The 20,107-nt window shown below is 42.7% G+C and overlaps 1 protein-coding gene across 1 annotated transcript in view; it reads left to right on the top strand.

Moving 5' to 3' along the window:
- Positions 1–20,107, top strand: part of LOC126282323 (luciferin 4-monooxygenase-like) — an 86,580-nt gene that overhangs the window by 44,953 nt on the left and 21,520 nt on the right. The window contains exon 6 of the mRNA XM_049981980.1: positions 14,403–14,666. Within this exon, the coding sequence (XP_049837937.1) occupies positions 14,403–14,666 (264 nt within the window). The remainder of the gene's footprint in view (positions 1–14,402; positions 14,667–20,107) is intronic.

Below are 20,107 nucleotides of genomic sequence, written 5' to 3'. Positions count from 1 at the left end.
GTTTGACCTATGGTAGCGCCATCTAGAGGGCCACCCATGCTAGACAAGTTTCGTTCTTTGTAGATATTCGTTTGACGCTTATTTCGTGAGATATTTGGCCCGGTCACGATCAATGGACCACCCGGTATATCAGGCTGACACAATGTTCAAAGCGAATTTAATAAACATAACTGATACATGTAACAGACGCTGAGTCCTCAGTAATATATTCTCCTTCACTATTTACAACAGTCTGCCAATGGTGGGATAACTTTTGCATTCCACGACCGTAGAAATCTCGTGGTTTTGAGGCAAAGAACTCGTGGAGACATGTCGGAGCGCATTCTTATCCACAAAGGAAGTTTCTTGAAGGTTGTTCTACAGAGAGCGGCAAAAGTGAAATTACTTCCCAGCCAAACTCCTGTAGAGTGTTTTTTGTCAGAATATGGACAGACGTTATCGTGGCGTAACATCTCTTCACGCAGTCTTCCTGCTCATTGTTCTCCGATTCCGTCCACAGGACGTCTCAGTGGTTGACAATAAACGTCGGCAATGAAGAGTACATCCCTGGGAAAGCAATTCGTGGTAGACTACACCGTCAGTGTTGCACTAGAGGCATAATTTTATCTTTTGTGGATGTGCGCAGGTCTTTGTACGGGGAACTGCTTCTTTGTTTGGGATCATCTATTCCTTTCTTTTCTTTACTTAGCATAAAGGCACCTTTCCTCGTCACCAGTAGCGATACGAGATAGGAATGGGCGGTGTTGTTCACGAGCCAACTGACGACGAGAAGCAGAAATGCGCATATGGTCACCTGCTCACTTTTGTGATTTTGGCTTAGATCATGCTGTACCCAGACACCCGATTTGTGATCCTCGCCCACTGCACGCAAATGTCGATCGCTGGTGGAATGATCAGAATGATCACAACTCACCACATTCCTGAGTCCACTGACGTGGGTCATTGTGGATTAATGCTTTTAAACGATTTTCAACAAACCCGAAGATCTTACCGAACGTGGAGAGTCACTACGTCAAAACGGCCATCCTTAAAACGAGAAAGCCGTTTTCTTACCTTGTTCTGTCCAACGGCGCAGAACCTCCTCATTCCTTACCTTGTCGGTCCACCTACTTTTCATCATTCGTCTGTAGCACCTCATCTCAAATGGTTCGATACTTTTCTGTTTCCGATGTTCCCACAGTCCATGTTTCACTATCATATAATGCTGTACTCCTATCTTTGATAATGGTAGACTTCTCTTGGCCAGGAATTCCCATTTTTCCAGTGCTAGTCTCCTTTTGATGTCCTCCTTGCTCCGTCCGCCATTGGTTATTTTACTGACTAGGCTGCAGAATTCCTTCATCTACTTCGTGACCATCAATCCTGATTTTAAGTTCCTCGCTGTTCTCATTTTTTTCTACTTCTCATTACTTTCGTCTTTCTGCTATTTACTCTCAATCCGTGTTCTCTACTCCTTAGGTTGTTCATTACATTCAGTAGATCATATAATCCTTCTTCACTGTCACTCAGGATAGGAATGTCATCAGCGAATCGCATCATTGATATCCTTTCACCTTGAATTTAATTACACTCCTGAACCTTTCTTTCTTGAACAGCAGGAGCGAATGGCTACATCCCTGCCTTAAACCCTTTTTAATCCGAGCACTTTGTTCTTGGTCGTCCAGTCTTACTATTCCCTCTTGTCTCTTTCACATATTGTATATTACCCGTCTCTACCTATAGCTTACCCCTATTTTTCTTAGAATTTCGTATATCTTGCACCATTTTACACTGTCGACGCTTTTTCCATGCCGACAAATCCTATGAACGTGTCTTGATTTTTCCTTAGTCTTGCTTCCATTATAAACGTAACGTCGTAACTACCACACTCGTGCCTTTACCTTTTCTAAAGCCAAACTGATCCTTATCCAACACATCCTCAATTTTTTCCATTCTTCTATATACACTCCTGGAAATGGAAAAAAGTCTTTAACACTAGTAGCATGCCGTGACAGCGTGGACGTGAACCGTATGTGCAGTTGACGGACTTTGAGCTAGGGCGTATAGTGGGCACGCGAGAGGCCGGGTGGACGTACCGCCGAATTGCTCAACACGTGGGGCGCGAGGTCTCCACAGTACATCGATGTTGTCGCCAGTGGTCGGCGGAAGGTGCACGTGCCCGTCGACCTGGGACCGGACCGCAGTAACGCACGGATGCACGCCAAGACCGTAGGATCCTACGCAGTGTCGTAGGGGACCGCACCGCCACTTCCCAGCAAATTAGGGACACTGTTGCTCCTGGGGTATCGGCGAGGACCATTCGCAACCGTCTCCATGAAGCTGGGCTACGGTCCCGCACACCGTTAGGCCGTCTTCCGCTCACGCCCCAACATCGTGCAGCCCACCTGCAGTGGTGTCGCGACAGGCGTGAATGGAGGTACGAATGGAGACGTGTCGTCTTCAGCGATGAGAGACGCTTCTGCCTTGGTGCCAATGATGGTCGTATGCGTGTTTGGCGCCGTGCAGGTGAGTGCCACAATCAGGACTGCATACAACCGAGGCACACAGGGCCAACACCCGGCATCATGGTGTGGGGAGCGATTTCCTACACTGGCCGTACACCTCTGGTGATCGTCGAGGGGACACTGAATAGTGCACGCTACATCCAAACCGTCATCGAACCCAAGTTCTACCATTCCTAGACCGGCAAGGGAACTTGCTGTTCCAACAGGACAATGCACGTCCGCATGTATCCCGTACCACCCAACGTGCTCTAGAAGGTGTAAGTCAACTACCCTGGCCAGCAAGATCTCCGGATCTGTCCCCCATTGAGCATGTTTGGGACTGGATGAAGCGTCGTCTCACGCGGTCTGCACGTCCAGCACGAACGCTGGTCCAACTGAGGCGCCAGGTGGAAATGGCATGGCAAGCCGTTCCACAGGACTACATCCAACATCTCTACAATCGTCTCCATGGGAGAATAGCAGCCTGCATTGCTGCGAAAGGTGGATATACACTGTACTAATGCCGACATTGTGCATGCTCTGTTGCCTGTGTCTATGTGCCTGTGGTTCTGTCAGTGTGGTCATGTGATGTATCTGACCCCAGGAATGTGTCAATAAAGTTGCCCCTTCCTGGGACAATGAATTAACGGTGTTCTTATTTCAATTTCCAGGAGTGTAGTATTCTTGTCAGCAACTTGGATGCTTGAGCTGTTAAGGTGAGTGTGGGATAATTCTCGCACTTGTCAGCTTTTGCAGTCTTCGGAGTTGTGTGGATGATATTTTTTCCGAAAGTCGGACGGTATTCGTCGGAGTCATACATTCTACACAGCAACGTGAATAGCAGTTTTGTTACCACGTCCCGCAATGATTTTAGAAATTCTGTCGGAATGTTATCTATCCCTGCTCTCTTGTTTGATCTTAAGTCCTCCAAAGCTCTTTTACATTCTCTTCTAAATCGACAACCAGAATACCAACATGCAAAGCAAAAACGCTACGAACTTATGCACATTCTACTATATAATCCAAATGTAGCTTAGAGTCTAGATGTTACATATATATGACACGTCGAAAAAGGTAAGTCAGAGTTTCAGTGCTTCATGTAACAAGCGATTAGCTGAAAGTTATTTAATGTTGTAACCTTAAGTCTTAAGTGTGAAGTACAAACAGCTACTATACGTGACATATATTAAAAAAGCCATAAATAATACATATAAATTCGTAAGTGGCACTCTGGAACCATTAGATATTCATTACAATTAGAAATAGCCTTACACCTAAGTAGTCAATACGGAATAAAGTACCAACTGACCGTATGTGTACAGATACATACTGACTAACACACGCTCCTGAAGTCAAATTTATTCGCCGACCAAGATGCGAGAGACGCAAGAAACAGAGAACAAATGTAATCGAAGCGTATTTAAGGTCTATATATGTGATGACGCATCGGGTAAAACAGCTTACAGTTTAAGTCTGTCACATAAGAGAAGCTTTTCTTAAGATTGAGAAAGATTGACAATATGTGTATAAAACGTAATGCGACAGCCAAGAATACAACATATATGTACGTTATAATTATTTGATGGAGGTCTGGATACTAAAACCAGCAATTAAGTGAACAGTAAAACTCTTTACAAAAGATCAGGAAGCAACAAACAATAATGCTTGCATATATTCCTGTTGCCTATGAGCATTATTGTTTTTAGTTCCTGGTCTTCTGTAAATATTTATACTCACCACTTACCGAATATACTTTTATATGTCTTCAATTTTGTCACGATCTAAACAGTTTCCAGTATGTGAATGCAATCCCTCTAGTAAATCAGAGCGATTCAGCTCAACAGATCACAGTGATGTGTAATGCCAGATAGCTGATACACACCGATCAAAACAATAATTGTACACTGGTATGTATCGTGTAATGGATGTTCATTTATTAAATGTGTGTTGTTGTTGCTCACCTGCTATAAACAATTTTCTGTATTTTAAATCTGAAGATGGCTCGTCAATGAACCGAAACTAGATATCAATAAAGATATTTTTTCCGATCTGGACCTAGGAGTTTTAATGTACGTATTTTAATATAAAATCATTTATTCAGTGAGATAAAACGACGAAATGGTAACACTACGTTAGTGCGACCCCCAAAGGAGTTCTGTAGAACCATTACTGTTCACAATATGCAGGGTGTTCGCTTGAATCTAAGATAACTATATACCTCGAAAACGAAATATCATACGAAAAATAAAATGTTCTTGGTGAAAAGTTAATATTAGTAAAGGGGCCACCTGCCATTGGGATGCTTGATATTGATAAGACTTCTTGCCTCACACCATTCGTACGGTTGTTTTCGGTGCGTCTCCACGCCTCTCACGATTAGGGTGCTTGATTTCGGTGAGTATCCACGGCAGATGGTGTTGTCCACGATCACTTCATGGAAATTTTACGTTCTTAACAATGGTAGCGGCCACTGAGCGAGCTACGGCTGTTGCGTGGAGACACACACTAAAATCAGACACTCTCATAGCGGGGTTCAAAATGGTTCAAATGGCTCTGAGTACTATGGGACTTAACATCTGTGGTCATCAGTCCCGTAGAACTTAGAACTACTTAAACCTAACTAACCTAAGTACATCACACACATACATGCCCGAGGCAGGATTTTAACCTGCGACCGTGGCGATCACGCGGTTCCAGACTGAAACGCCTAGAACCGGACGGCCACACAAGCCAGCGCGGGGTTCAAGAGCGGCCACAAGAGTCAAGCCTTCTGATGGTTTGGGTACTCCCCACACTGAACCTAGTAGAGAACTGAAAACTACGTTACATACTATGTATGTGCTGTCTGTTCTTTTGGACATGTCCCGAAGAGTAGAAATCAGTTTGTTGATCCTGCAGCCACTAGGAACCAGGACACAAAGGAGTTATAGGTATTAGCTGTCACTGGGCATTGATTTATGTCAGTGGGGCCAATCTGGGTTTGAATCCCGGTGAGGCACAGATTTTCAACTTGTCACATTGATATAAATCAATGCCTACTGCCAGGAAATAATTCCTTAGTGCCTTGAAACTATGTTACAAGCTTATTTGCCTGCAATGTCAACGTCTAGCTGTATTATTTGTACTGTATTTGCGGCACTCAAATAACGTTTTAACCCCACTAACAGCTTGTTAGAACAAAAAGACTTACACATCGTAAGCGAAATGTAGAATCGAACGCTTCGGTTCTTAACGGCAAACAAAGGCACACTTGATGTCTGTCGTTTCAGCGCTTTCTACCAGAACGCGAAACAGTTGTCTGCGTAAACAGGATGTATTTTTTGCGTAGAGTCTGGATATTCCATAAAAATGAGATGTTCCCATTCTAAAATATAAAGTTGAACCCGCCTTCGCAGGAGGGGTTGCCAGGAGCTGTAGGACAGACAGATATCCCCTTCGCTAATCTGAATTTTTCGCCTGCAACAACTTTTTCGTATGATGCGTCATTTTCGAGATATTTAGTTGTATCACATTAAAACAAACACTCGGTACATAAAAAGCCTAGTGTGTATAGACCCATGAGGCCGTTCTTGGATGCCGCTGTTGTATACAGAGAAATCACAGCACTAAATAATTGAAGCGGAATATAGAAAGGCATGCAAAGGATCGATGGGTGGTGAGGGGATTGCAGTGTCACGTATTTCACAAAAATAGACCAAAGTATCCAGTTATTGTTTGATTTAGAGATTGGCGAACAATCACTGCAAACAGCCACATCCATTAAATGTCTGGGAGTACGCGTAGGCGCGCTTAATGGTGCAATGAGCACATTAAACTATTCGTAGGAAAGGCAGGTGTCTGAGTGAAAGTACCTGGAAGAAGCTTCAGGAAGTGTACTCCACCGACGCTTGAGTTATATCATGAAACCGTCGCCCAGAGGGGTATTTGATACAAAAAGTTGGCCAAAATTATTTTCTTACATTTTCTGAACTGTGAGACCATATAAAACATATTTTTAGGATAATAATGGATTTGCATATTTGATAGAATGAAATGAAACAAAATTATGATATGTTTATTACATTGTTCAATTCATAATTACAAGACTATTAGTTATTCACATGATGCGTCCGAGCGTTATTTATCTTAGCAGTCTGCTTCACTTGAGACCTCCTTTTCATCTTCATTTTCAGTTTGAGGGACGTGCCTAACCCCTATTTCACTTGCAAGAAGTAAATGTAATGTCTGTGCTAAGAAAGGTTTACTGGTTTTCATTGGCGTCTGTCTCATACCTGTTATCAGTGGATCAGATGTCAGTAGTAGCCTGTTTAGTACATCCAAACTGCATGCTTCCCGTGAGAATTTCCTGCAAAACTGAAGTGCTTATTGCGGGCCTCGGCTGCCTCTTCTGATAAACTGCCTATGGGTAAGAAGGCATGTTCAACGACAGTTGGGCATTTGAACCAAAATCTTGTGAACGGTGGGAGACATAGCATACCATGGATATAAATCAACATACATTCTTTCAATTTCAACAGTATAAGCAGGAAATTTGTCTATGTCTTTCTTACATCAACTGTAAATAGTTTCTAGAATTACTTTGAATCGATAGATGAGTTGCAGATCGACACCTGTTATTTCTGCACATGTTTCAAGGTCTGCAAGAAACCTTCTTCTGGTGTTTCCATCACTGCTATTTCCATAGCCTGGCTTGGTAACATCAACTCTTAATGCTAATCGATTTCTAAATTTCGCTTGTATGCCTTTCTTCCTCTGTTGAACAATTGTCCTTTCCTCTTTTGAACCAATTTGCCATTTTTTGACGTTTATTTTATATGAAAAATGTTACAAAAATTAGAAAAATCCAATTAGGGCATGGAGTGCAGACAGAGCGAACCGAACGAATTCTGTATTTACTTCTTACATTTTTGACAAATAATTGAAGTCTTTTGAGGTAGCCTTGCAAATGTAGCAGCTCAATGTCGATGCTGAGTCCATTGCTGCATTACAGACCTTTGCGTCTACCATGGTTATCAGCAATGTATGTTTTATGGATAAATCACCCTCTGTTCTTGAAATCCTTTTTCTTTATTAGTAACATCACTTGTTTCATGAATAAATCTAATTCTTATTGTTCTGCAATAGCGAGGTGATTATGATGTGGGATTTTTCCAAACAATGAGGTCATTGTTCTTGCGACTAATAGGTTGAGGAGGCAGTAAAGATAACTGAAATATGTTCGAATCAGAATCATGTCTGTTTTCAAATTTTTGTTTAAACTGAACTTGCTGTGAACCATTAAAATCCTTTTTATAAATAAGTTCCAATGCATTTATGTCATCATATGGAAAATTACTTAAAATCTCCTCTACATATGATGTTAATAGCTCACTTGTGCTTGCAGTTGAATCTCCGCGCATCTGGCAGTCAGATTATAGGGTTCAGTCACAGGGTAGCACTGCTTTTTAGCTCCTTGGATGACACTGTAACAGGGATAGACCATTTTAGCACCTCTTCGTATTGTTTCCTTGTTAGTGAGGCTTCCAGAAACATAGATAAGGCCTGGATAGGTGAAAGTCGTGTTCTTTCTTGTAAGCGTCTTCTGGGAATGCGATCTAATGCTTGTCTGTATTTAGTTCCTCATGTAGGGAATGAAGTCATATCTTTCACCACTTTGGAACCCTCAACATTTCAAGATTCTCGGAGCATCATGTGAGTGGCATACGTTACTTCTGTGGCTTCAAAATGTTCTCTCAAGTAATATGCCTTTTGCTGCGTTCGCTTAATTCTACAAACTATTTTGTTGATCGACCAACTCGACCTTTGTTACAAGGAATTTCAATGATATTTTGCAGCCAATTATGATTCTTTTTTAAGAAGTTACTTTCCACTTTATGTGAAGCAAGCCATCTATTCTTTAATTGTGACTTTATGTATGACAGTTTATGTTTAAAATTTTTCTTTCCTTCGTCAGGGATTGTAGGGTCTGATAATATATCATTTTCCATAAAAGCCATTTCGTTTAAGAAATTGTTTCCAGAACATCTCTTCATAATGTCATAGAGACCTTTTCTTGTCATAAATTTGTGGCTCAAAGGACCTAGGATAACCAAAAATTTACAGTAAATAAATCGTACAAAATATATGGGCGGTATTCTGCGGCTACGTTCTACAATGCCCAGTAGACAAATGATTTTTCTATTATACTGTTATACTGTTCAAATTTTTGCAGGGAAACGCCCTGAACTATAACAAAACCACATTGTTGTACTAACAAAATGTACTTTCTTTGCTTCACATGTTAACTTTAAACGAATTATTACTAATCAATTTCTAAATACTATAAATGACAACAATTATAAATAACAGTACATACTCTGATGCTTAGAATCTATATCAATTTTCACCACGTTTCAAGTAAGAACACGCGTTAGGACAGATATAAACACAGTGCGTTATCAAGCCAAATGAGAAGCTTCACGTGCGCTAGCGGCGAGATGTAGTTAAGACTGAATCCTGCGCCTATCTATGCACAATACAGAAACACAATGCTGCATAAACACTGCCCCATCTGTTTGACTATCACAGGATTCCAAGAATTATTCGCATTTTAAATATGGACTTTTTGCCAGCTTTTAGGGCGAAATACCCCTGTGTGCGTCGGTCAATAGATAAGTAAGTATTCCTCCTCAGTATGGCACATCAGATGGGACTGATAGAGGAAATAGAGAAGCTCCAACAGAAAACAGCCCGTTTTGTCACTATTTCGTCTAGTGACAGCGAAGGGGTAACGGAACTGCTCATCCAATTAATGTCTCAGACGGTACAATAGTGGTATTGTGCGTATCTATGTGGTTCAGTGTTATAATTTCGAGAACGGATGGCCGTAGAAGTCTGCCAGTATATTACTGCGTTATATCTGAATCTTGTGAACAGATCGTGAGAGTAAATTTTGAAGATTTCGAACTCACACGGAGTCTTTCCAACAGTCGTTCTTCCCTCGCATTGTTTGCGACGGAAAAGATAAGGGGGTGGGGGGGGGGGGGGGAAGGTGCAATGACCGTGGTACTCACTGCATTCTCCGTCACACTACGTAAGGTGACTTGTGCAGTATGGGTGTACATGTGGAAAGTACTGAAAGAACTGTCCCCTTCTCTGCGAGCAACATCGGCACTCCAAGGCTTTGGTGCCTTTTGATGCACCGTTTAACAGTGTAAACATAGATGTTTTGACTATAGGAAGGTCAGTAAACGAAATAGCCACTGTGTGCTTGCTCCGGTAAATGGATACACTGCGAAAGAAGCGATGTGCATCATACGAGTACGAAGCTCTGTATTCAGAGTAAACACAAACTCTACATAAAAAATTTCGGGACTGTTCATGGATGCATCAGGGTACTCTACAAATATTCCTGAGTAAACTATTAAATAGTGCCGTTGAAGTATTGGCTCACCCTATATTCATCGCAATATGCGTATAATTTATCGCAGTACAGCCCCATGAATTTACTGAAAGAATCACATAACTTCGTCATCTGTTAACTGCCTGTTGTAGGAGTTGCTAAGATAATAATTATTTCTTGTGGCTCAATTGCCCGGTGCAAGTCTTTATATTGTACGCGTGTTCCTACTTACCCTAGTTATCCATCTGGTGAGAAGGGACTTCAAGTTTAATGTGGAATCTGAGCCACGTGTCTTCTCTGCAGAGGCGAAGGTTAGGATAAAATGGAGAGTGAAAAATCCGTGGTTCGACTAGAATTCGGTTCAGCGACCTTTCGATTTCCAGGCAGGGGCTTTGCCAACTTTTTTGTCTGCTTTCTTTCGATTCGTTCCTTAGACGTTGGTACGTAAGTAATTCAGTGCGAACGTCGCATGCCACTTTTCAAATTGAGTTGATCAGAATAATTTCATTCAGTATTGTTATTACAAAGGGTAGCCAGTCCCCTGACCAAACAACCTGACCTACCGTGCCGTCTATCGCTGGACTACCAGGTCCTGGCTACTAATTACATTGGATCGCTCATGGCAATGATAAGCCAGGCCACCAAGTCACGTTCTCGACTGGTATTATTGTCTAAAGTCACCGTTTTACTTGATGGTTCTCGTAGGGTGACGTCAGAGGTATCAGGCACAACTGGATAAGTGCTCACATCGCTTGGTTCAGTGGTCAGTTGTGGTGCACACCTCTATCTTTCGTTCAGCGAAGTACGAGATAAATTTTTCTGTACATTACTGCCATTTGGATGATATTCTGAAGTAACATTTTGTGATGATGTGTCTCATTCACAGTTCGTCTGGGCCTTTTTGTCCATGTCTCCACAAACAAGCCAGCGCAACACGATACAATTTTCGCCAACGCTGGGCTGTTATTTGTTTCAGATCTTTAACATATACGTATAGACCCTTGGCTTTGCAGTAGCATAACTTATTATTATGGAAGTTTATTGTTGCCAAGAAATTTGCAACGTTCTCGTCTCCAAAGCAGAACTGTATTATCAATCCTAATACAACCGTTCGGAGTGAGTTGTTCAATCCGCACACGTGGTGTTGTTTAACGACACTCATTATTTGTTTTACACGCTTTGTGTCGAATGTTTCATAATATTGAGATGACTGGATCACATTTTAGGAATTTCTGCCTCACGATATATCCGGAAATACGCCATTAAATCTCTTTATCCCATATAAATATGATCGATATCTGTTGTTGCTACTAGGTCATGACATCAATGTTAAATTCTTAATACTACATTTCCTGAAGCATATATGTTCAAAGTAGATATTTTGAGGAATCGTAATGATCAGGATAGGCAATCCTTACACTCTTGTAAGGGACAATATTGTCTCAGGAGCATAATGTGCCTAGGAACACAAACTACTTCTTGTTCGGTGCTTCAGTCTAGTCACTGATTTTAGGATCACACGACGGATTGTATACTAGTGTTCGTCATATGCAGTTTTCGGCATTTCCGACTGTTTTTTATTATTGTGAGACATGAGGCTGTGTTTTGTACAGCACTTGTAAATATTTTGACATCGATACGCTTAAGTGCTGTGTGATATATTAAGAATATTTGGAAGACATTGTTAATTATTCAGTTAATTAAATTTATGGCGAGTAAAATGCTGAATATTTTTAAAACTAAACATAGCACATGTTCGGTTAAGGCATGTTTCGTCGCTAGCGCAACATCTTTGCCCTTGAAACGGTAGGTCCTCTACAATGGAACATTCGACGTTTGCAACTGAAGTGACTTTCCTTAGGAATTTTGCCTGTCTTGAAAATGGAAATTTGTGTTATGTTTTCAGTAGCTTCTGCGATGATCGTTTCAACAGTCATTGTTTCAGATTTCTTTGTGGCCTTCAGCCGTGCAATAACTTAATATTTCATTAATTATGCTTTCATCGGTTCTGTTGTAAGTTTAAAAAGAAATTTATTGCTTAGAAAAAAATTGTTTATTAATGTGTTTGAATTATAGTTGTACTTCAGACGTGTAGCGTAGGCCTTCAGCCGCTAATTGTTTTCAATTGCAGGTTTTTTTTTAAAGTTTTGCCTTATATTTTTAATTGCTTTTGATTTCTAATCCAGGCATTCAGCCGTTTTTGTTTTTGGTATGGTTTTGGGCCTTCAGCCCAGAAAACATCTCAAGTTTTCTTTAACTAGGCCATCAGCCGTATTGTCTAAGTGCGATCTTTTAAAGCAATGTGTAAATAAGAGGTTCTTACGAAAATAAAGTTGTGTGTTTGATTGTGCAACTCACTGTAACTCTTTATGGCCCCATAAACAATCATAACCTTTTCCTGTGCGCTCTCTGAGTGCCTACCAACGAGGTTTCAGTGTACAGTCATGTTATGAATGGTCCCCTGGGGCACTCACTTTGTAGGTACACTATGTGATCAAAAGTATCTGGACACCCCCAAAAACATACGTTTTTCATATTAGGTGCATTGTGCTGACAGCTGTTGCTAGTTACTCCGTATTAGCGATTTCAGTAGTCATTAGACATCGTGACTGAGCAGAATGGGACACTCCGCGGAACTCAAGAACTTGGAATGCGGTCAGGTGATTTGGTGTCTTTGTGTCATACGTCTGTACGCGAGATTTACACACTCACAAACATCCCTAGGTTCACTGTTTCCGACGTGATAATGAAGTGGAAACGTGAAGGGACACGTACAAAACCAAAGTGTACTGTTGACTGACAGAGACTGCCGACAGTTGAAGAGGGTCTTAATCTGTAATAGGCAGACATCTATCCAGACCACCACAAAGGAATTCCAAACTGCATCAGGATCCACTGCAAGTACTATGACAGTAGGCCATAGATGAGAAAAATTAGATTTCATTGGCGAGGGGCTACTCATAAGCCACACATCACTCCGGTAAATGCCATACGACGCCTCGTTTGGTGTGAGGAGCGTAAACATTGGACGACTGAACAGTGGAAAAACGTTGTGTGGAGTGACGAATCACGGTACACAATGTGGTGATCCGACGGTAGGATGTGGGTGTGGTGAATGCCCGAAATCTCATTAATGATAACCTGAGAGATGTAGTCCGTTGCGGTTGATTGCGCTCCACTTCTTCTGATCTTCACGGAGACGAGCAAACCATAGTGATACCGTGCTGCGATTCTGCACTCCTCTCTCAAAGCGCTGTAAATCTCCGTTGGCTTCTTTCCATGTATAGATTCGATTTTCATGTAAGAAGGCTGGTCACTAGGTGTTATACGACCTGATTCGGTTTCAGGGATTCAGCTTCCATTTTAAAACTGAATTACTCTCGACATTCACGTGAAAAAGTAAACACATATACGTCCGGCACGGGTGAAGTCTCACTCACAATTATTAACAAGAATTTCAATTCGATGACGCCACAGTATCGGTCGCGCATGCGCACTGCTCAGGACTTTTAGAGTGACACGCCTATTTTAAAAATGTATTTACCTTGTAACTGGGTTTTGATAATACTTCTACCTAACTTTATTTGACTAACTTTATTGGCGTGTAGTAGAGTATTAGTGTAACAGGTAGGCTATTAAACACAGCAGTGGCATGAGTTTCTCGATTGTAACGCTTTCAAGTTTTAACAGAACAACTGTCCCACGGTACATGACGGTGTTGTATCTGGAATATTTTCCCACGTTTCGAGAATCTTTACCTTTTCGGAGTCATTTTTGTAATTTCGGAAAGAGACCGCAGCACAGTGAAAGTGGATGCTATAATTTACAAATGGAATAAGAAAATGTAGGAAAACTGAATGAGACCATTTAAAACTGGAATAAGAAAATATGCAAAATTTCTTTTACAAAGTTGGCTAGAGGGGGTATTCTGAAAAGTGTTTCAAGATATAAAACTCTCCCCTACAATGAGTCCAACAAATGTTGCACCAAGTGAATTGAATAGATGACACCTCGTCAAAGGTATGTCACGACGGAGTATGGTATCGGAATCATATTGAGGTTCACTACGAGTCATTTCTACCAGAGATTATCAGAAAAAAACTTGCTGTACTTCACATACTAATACCTGCTAAAAAGACCCAAATATTGTGTAAAAATATGAGTATGTTTATTCTCTCTATGTGTTCCATGTGTTCGTTTCCAACACACTGTACTGGACTGTGATGGGCGCTACTCGCCGAAATTGCAGTCAGCTCAAGACGAGCAACCAACAGTACCTGATAATTGTTGTGTTTTCGTACAGATGGTTGTCTCTACACGTGACAGTGAACTACAGGAAGTGGCTTGAACCTAGTAGTCGGAAATCGGAAAAGTAGTCGGGGGGGGGGGGGGGGGTGGTAAAGAAAACTTGAAAACCTTTCTTACCATGTTGTAAAATTCATATGAGAATTTCTAGAATACAGTTTCACATGGAGAGCTGAAGTACAGTATGCAAAGACTAAGCTTTTGACAATCGCTGTGCCTGTTGCTGTGTGCAGGTTTTGAGCACACTAATGTCGCCGTACGCCGGAGTGCGGCTCGGCAAGATGAGTCCACAGCCCGACTTGGAGCCGCTGCGCGCCATCATGTTCGTAGGGTCACCAATCGACCGCTCTACCCTACTGGAGCTGCAGACCAAGTTCCGGCTGAGGGCGGTGCAGGTTTACGGCATGACGGAAGTCCTGATGACGCTGAGCGACACCCGAAACAACCCCGCGCCGCTGGGTTCCGTGGGTCGCCCGCAGCCCAGCGTGGAGATCAAGGTGAGTCAGCTGACAGTGCCTCGTCTGGAGCAGAGTGGGCGTTTCTGCCATAGGATCCAGTCAGTACTCTCAGGATCAGCGCAGGTGCAGTTCTCATATTAAACGTGTTCCAGGATGCACTAATATTGTGTCGTATGTCTTTTCGCCCTCGGTAGAGCAGCAGCTCGGAGTGACGTGGACCCAACAAGTCATTGGAAGTCCCCTTCAGAAAACTGAACCATAATTGGGAAAGTGTTACCGGTGCAGAATGTTGAGCACGGGCTGACCTCTCGATTGTGTTCCATAAAAGTTCTATGAAATTCATGTCGGGCGACCTGGATGGAAAACTAATTCGTTTGAATTGTCCTGAATGTTCTCCAAACCAATCGGGAACAACTGTGGCCCGGTGAGATGGCGGATGGTCATCCATTAAACTTCCATTCTTGTTTGGGAACGTTATGTCCACGAAAGGATGAAAATGACCTCCAAGAAGCCGAATATAAGCATCTCCAGTCAACTATCGGTTCAGTTGGACAAGAGGACCCAGCTCTTATCTACTAAATTGATCTCACCGGGCCACGGTTTTCCAGTCGTCTAGGATCCAGTCGACATGGTCACGAGACCAGGACAGGCGCTGCAGGCGATGTCGTGCTGTTAGCAAGGACACTTCCATCGGTCGTATACTATAGCCCATTGACATCAAATTTCGCCGCACTGTCCTGACAGATGCATTGCTCGTACGTCCCCCGTTGATTTCTGCGATTATTTCACGTAGTGCTGCTGGTTTGTTAGTTCTGACAGCTCTACGGAAACGCCGCTGCTCTCGGTTTTTAAGTGAAGGCCGTCAGCCACTGCGTTCTGCGTGGTGAGAGGTAATTTCTAAAATTTGGTCTCCTTGGCGCTCTCCTGACACTGTGGATCTAGGAAGACTGAATTGTGTATACGACAATACCACCATTTCTATATGTGAATATAACTGTCCCATTATTTTTTCGCCTCGGTGTACATTCCTAAACTGTACTATGTCCCGACACCTCTTAGTGGACAATAATACTGACTTTTTCCAGGTTTCACCATTATGAAGGTTTTACCTGAGCTGGAACGCTTTCCGTCATGTGTCTGAATGTCGGCAGAGGTATGGCACTCCACTCTTCCTGAATAGTTGAAACAAGAGAAGGTTGGACTCTGAGGTCTGGAACGAAGTCGACGCAACACATTATTTAAAAGGCCTTTCACTGACTTGTGGTCCAGGCAGGTCAGTCCATTCTAGGAATGTTATTCCCCACAAACAATTGCCTCATAGATGGTAATTAACGGAAGGGTACACTGTAATGCTGGTAAAAACTATCACCGTTTCCCAACTGCTTGTATACTGTACACAGCACACAGTGATACGAAATGAGCTCATATACTTCCGTAATTACGGTATTCGTAAGCACAATAAGGGTCCACACTCTAACCACGAAACATTCCCTCATACCTAACACCGCCTGTATTCACATTACACACAATGACAGGTAACATTTTCCAGACCTCTGTTGAACCCAAACCTTTCCATACGATTGAAAAGGGGTATAGCGTAATCCATTATTCACGCTGCTCGTTTCTTGTCACCCACTGTCGAGGGGCGTCACTCCTTACACCACCTTAACCGTCGCTAAACATTGACTAAGGAAATATGTGGCTTATGAGGTGCTACTCGGTCATTGTATCACATACTGTTTAACTTCCTATGCAGTCGTAATGAAAGATGGAGTGTTGGTAGCACTTTGGAACTCTCGACCATTTTTTTTCGATTGATCATTTTCGATTTCTTATGACTACCATCCGCAGTCATCGACGGGTCCTGTCCATCAGTACTTGTAGTCTGCCAAGTCTTCGAAAACAATTGAGCATGACATACAGTGAATTCCAACGAGAAAACGTTCTCCATTATATATGAAATAACATTGTCCCATGGCTCAAATTATGATTCATACTAAATATACCATAACTGAAACAAATATATCTTATTCTCACACACCGACATACTACAACAAACTATAACTACAATTGTGACATAATTTAACGCAGATTTGAATTACATCTAATTTGTGATAACATAAATAGAACTGTCCACACAAAGGCTGGTTGGTTGGTTGCTTTACAGAGTAAAGCGACTAAACTGCATGATCATTAGTAGCCTTTTCATCAGTAACACAGGTCTCGGATTAAAACCATACCCCAAAAGAATCCTACCGCCTGAAATCCGGGGAAGAAACAAAAGGCATAAAACTAAGTGTGTAATTAAAAGGAAAAAAGTGGTAGGTGTTAAGACAATATAGTACACAGACTGGGCTGGCTGATCGAAAGAATAAAAAAGAATGAGCGAGCCATTCTGCATCACACTAAAATCACCAGCCTAAAAATACAAGGTAAAACAATCACTGATGGTGAAAAGACGAACACCAAGTCGAACAGACATCACCGGAGGAAGCTAGGGTTAAAATGTAGGTAGGGTGAAGGGCTGGTCGAGAAATTCTGATACTCAACCTTAGATTGAGTGATACACACACCCCTCTAGAATAAAACTAGGTGAGTTGATGAGGCGTTGCCACGTAACGGCAAAGGTAGTGAGTGAGGAAGGTTGAAAATGTGCCTTAGGGTGGCAAAATTTGGACAATCTAGCAAGATGCGGGCCAACGTCAAGCTTGAACGATACCATATTGATATGGGTCCTCGCAACATATGAGGTGACCGTATGACAGCGAAGTATGGCTGCTGTGGGGCTGGCAAAGGACAATAAAGTCATTGCGAGAGGCTTGCATGGAGGACCTCCACACTTTCGTCGTCTCTTTTCTAATATGTAAAACCTATTCAACAAAGTCAGGGAACGCCATTCGGTATTCCAGAGCCCAAAGCCCCTGCGACGTAATACCGGTCAAAGATCAGATTCTGGTATGCTGATCTCCTGAGTCGGGTTACCATTAGCCCCTTCGGCTATCCTGGCGGCAAGTGCATTTCCGAAGATTCTGACATGTCCGGGGGCCTTCGAAGATTTTTAAGGTACTGCCAACACTTTTGCTTAAGCCGGCGAAAACGGAGAAACCAAGTTAAGTGGCCACTGATAATCAGCCGTACAAAGCGATGAGTCCGCGACATTAAGGAGATAGTCATCAAGATAAAGTTGTGGTTGGGATTGAAGTGTACGGGGAGAGCCAGGGGCAACCTAAGGAACATGGGATTGCCGCTTCAGCTGCAGAAGCAATGGTTATAGTAACATCCTGGATCGCTATATTGATGTTACCGAGTTATGGAAATCCAACGGTGGTAGCAGAAGCGAAAGTGTCCCAGTCAGCCTTGGTAAGAGCCAGCGTCCAGATGCCGGAAGAGGGGCAGGAAGAGCGGAAAGTGGTCACTACCACTGAAGTCATCGTAAGCTCTCCAGTGGATAGACGGTAGAAGGTCAGGACTGCAAATTGAGAGATCGGTGGCCGAGTATGTGCCACAATGAAATGAGCGAGGGCAGTGTCGTAGCTGCAGCATCGGAAGCTCTTAAACGAATGAAGTTCAACCTGTTTCTTTTTAGCCTCTTAGTAAGCAAGCATGTCCCGAGACTTGTACTCCATAATTTTCCTCTCCCTTTGGAGAACTGCACAGTCTTACAAGCAGGGGAAGTGGTATTCTGCACAGTTTACACAGGTGGAAAGAGTAGCACAAGGAGTATTTGATGCAGTGGTCGTCCACTGTCTCTACATGTGATAATGAAATTGGAAATCATGTGCCCAAATTTCCATCACTCAAAGCAGCACATAGGGGGAGTGATGTCCAGGTAACGAATCACCCTCAAAAGGTAACCCTGTTATCTTTAGATCCCCTATAACATGCCTGACGAACACCTTGTTGTTCGAGATTAGATCATAGCTCGTCGTCGGACTGCAGTAGGACATTTGACCAAAACGGGAATATCACCCTGCTTATCTCAGGCGAGCAATGCTTGCGACTGGGCTGGGGATCCTGTATCCATCAGAACTGACCCCTTTCGCATTTTGGACAGTGCAAGCACTTCCCAAAATTGTCCTCCAGGTTTTCAACAAAAAGCAGATTCTTTGTAGACAGAAAGGAGTCCCCATAGGTTCTACTATCTATGAAATACTGAGACTCTTTTTTTCTGTAGCCCTACGTTTCTCCCATGGTAAAACTAGAGAAGGGAACGATTTGGGTTGATGCTTCGCTGCACTGAAGTCTACCTTTCCATTCTTTGCTGGGGCTATTCGGTCAACAGCAAAAGATGACTTGGTCTGCTTCGGTGGGCCATCTGCCCTGATGGCATCCCTTACGTCCAGGGGCTCTTCTCACAGGCGCCACCCAGCCTCAGCAAAGGCCACCTGGCAGGCTGGTCATTGCGGGTGTCCCGATGCGCATTTGAAGTGCGCTCGTGGTCGTGCGGTAGCGTTCTCGCTTCCCACACCCGGATTCCCGGGTTCGATTCCCGGCGGGGTCAGGGATTTTCTCTGCCTCGTGATGACTGGGTGTTGTGTGATGTCCTTAGGTTAGTTAGGTTTAAGTAGTTCTAAGTTCTAGGGGACTGATGACCATAGATGTTAATTCCCATAGTGCTCAGAGCCATTTGAACCATTTGAAGTGCGCTCTCTGTGTTGTCAGGGGGGCTACAACCAAGTGAGTACATGACGACTGCTCCATGGCAGATTGTTATGGGGACAAAACAGGATAGCAGACAATGGATGCAGATTATGAACGACATAAGGTGTCCTCACCCAAATAGCTGGATTATGGGTGGAGTTGCAGAGTCGTTACAATAATTGTTGCAGGTCTTAGTGCACAATGGATGTATAGCGCACTACTTAAGGTATCCTTCCCCAAACAGCACACACTACAAAATCTGGAAAGTGTAGAGATCACACCATTTAGGTGACTGTAATATTGAAGGCTGAAAACTAAGAGACTCCATTTAGTCGTCTCTTACAACAGACAGATATACCTTGGGAGAAATCTAACCCCAGCCATGTTATTGCTGATACCTTCATTATCCGCATTCCGTGTATCTGCTTATAAAAAACTTTGTGATAGGTGCGAAAATGACCAAAGCCTGAAATCAGTCAGCCAATAAATCATTAGCAGCTTTAGTACAAATAATAAAAATTTCAAATTAAATAATTTGGTTGCAGAGACCCTTTCTGTTCTCAGATATGCAGACTAAAGAGTCGAGTGAAAAGTTGTACCAAGGCTGAGATTCAAGCCCAAGTATCCTGCTCGCTAAACAGATAATCTAACCACTACAGCACCCTGGTGCAGTGGCTTTTGTGTTATATGGAGTACCTTAGTATCCCTCCCTCCTCAATCCAAATTCCCATTCACACCTTAGCCCACTTGATATCCCCCCCCCCCCCCCCAAAGTCTAACAGCAGCATTCTACATACTCTTCAACTGTATTGGAATAGCACCTCAGCATCAACTAAAAA

The sequence above is a fragment of the Schistocerca gregaria genome, chromosome 7, assembly GCF_023897955.1.
Source record: "Schistocerca gregaria isolate iqSchGreg1 chromosome 7, iqSchGreg1.2, whole genome shotgun sequence".
NCBI classification, from domain to species: Eukaryota; Metazoa; Arthropoda; class Insecta; order Orthoptera; family Acrididae; genus Schistocerca; species Schistocerca gregaria.
The sequence above is the reverse complement of the archived record's forward strand: the minus strand, read 5'-3'. Positions and strand labels throughout refer to the sequence as shown.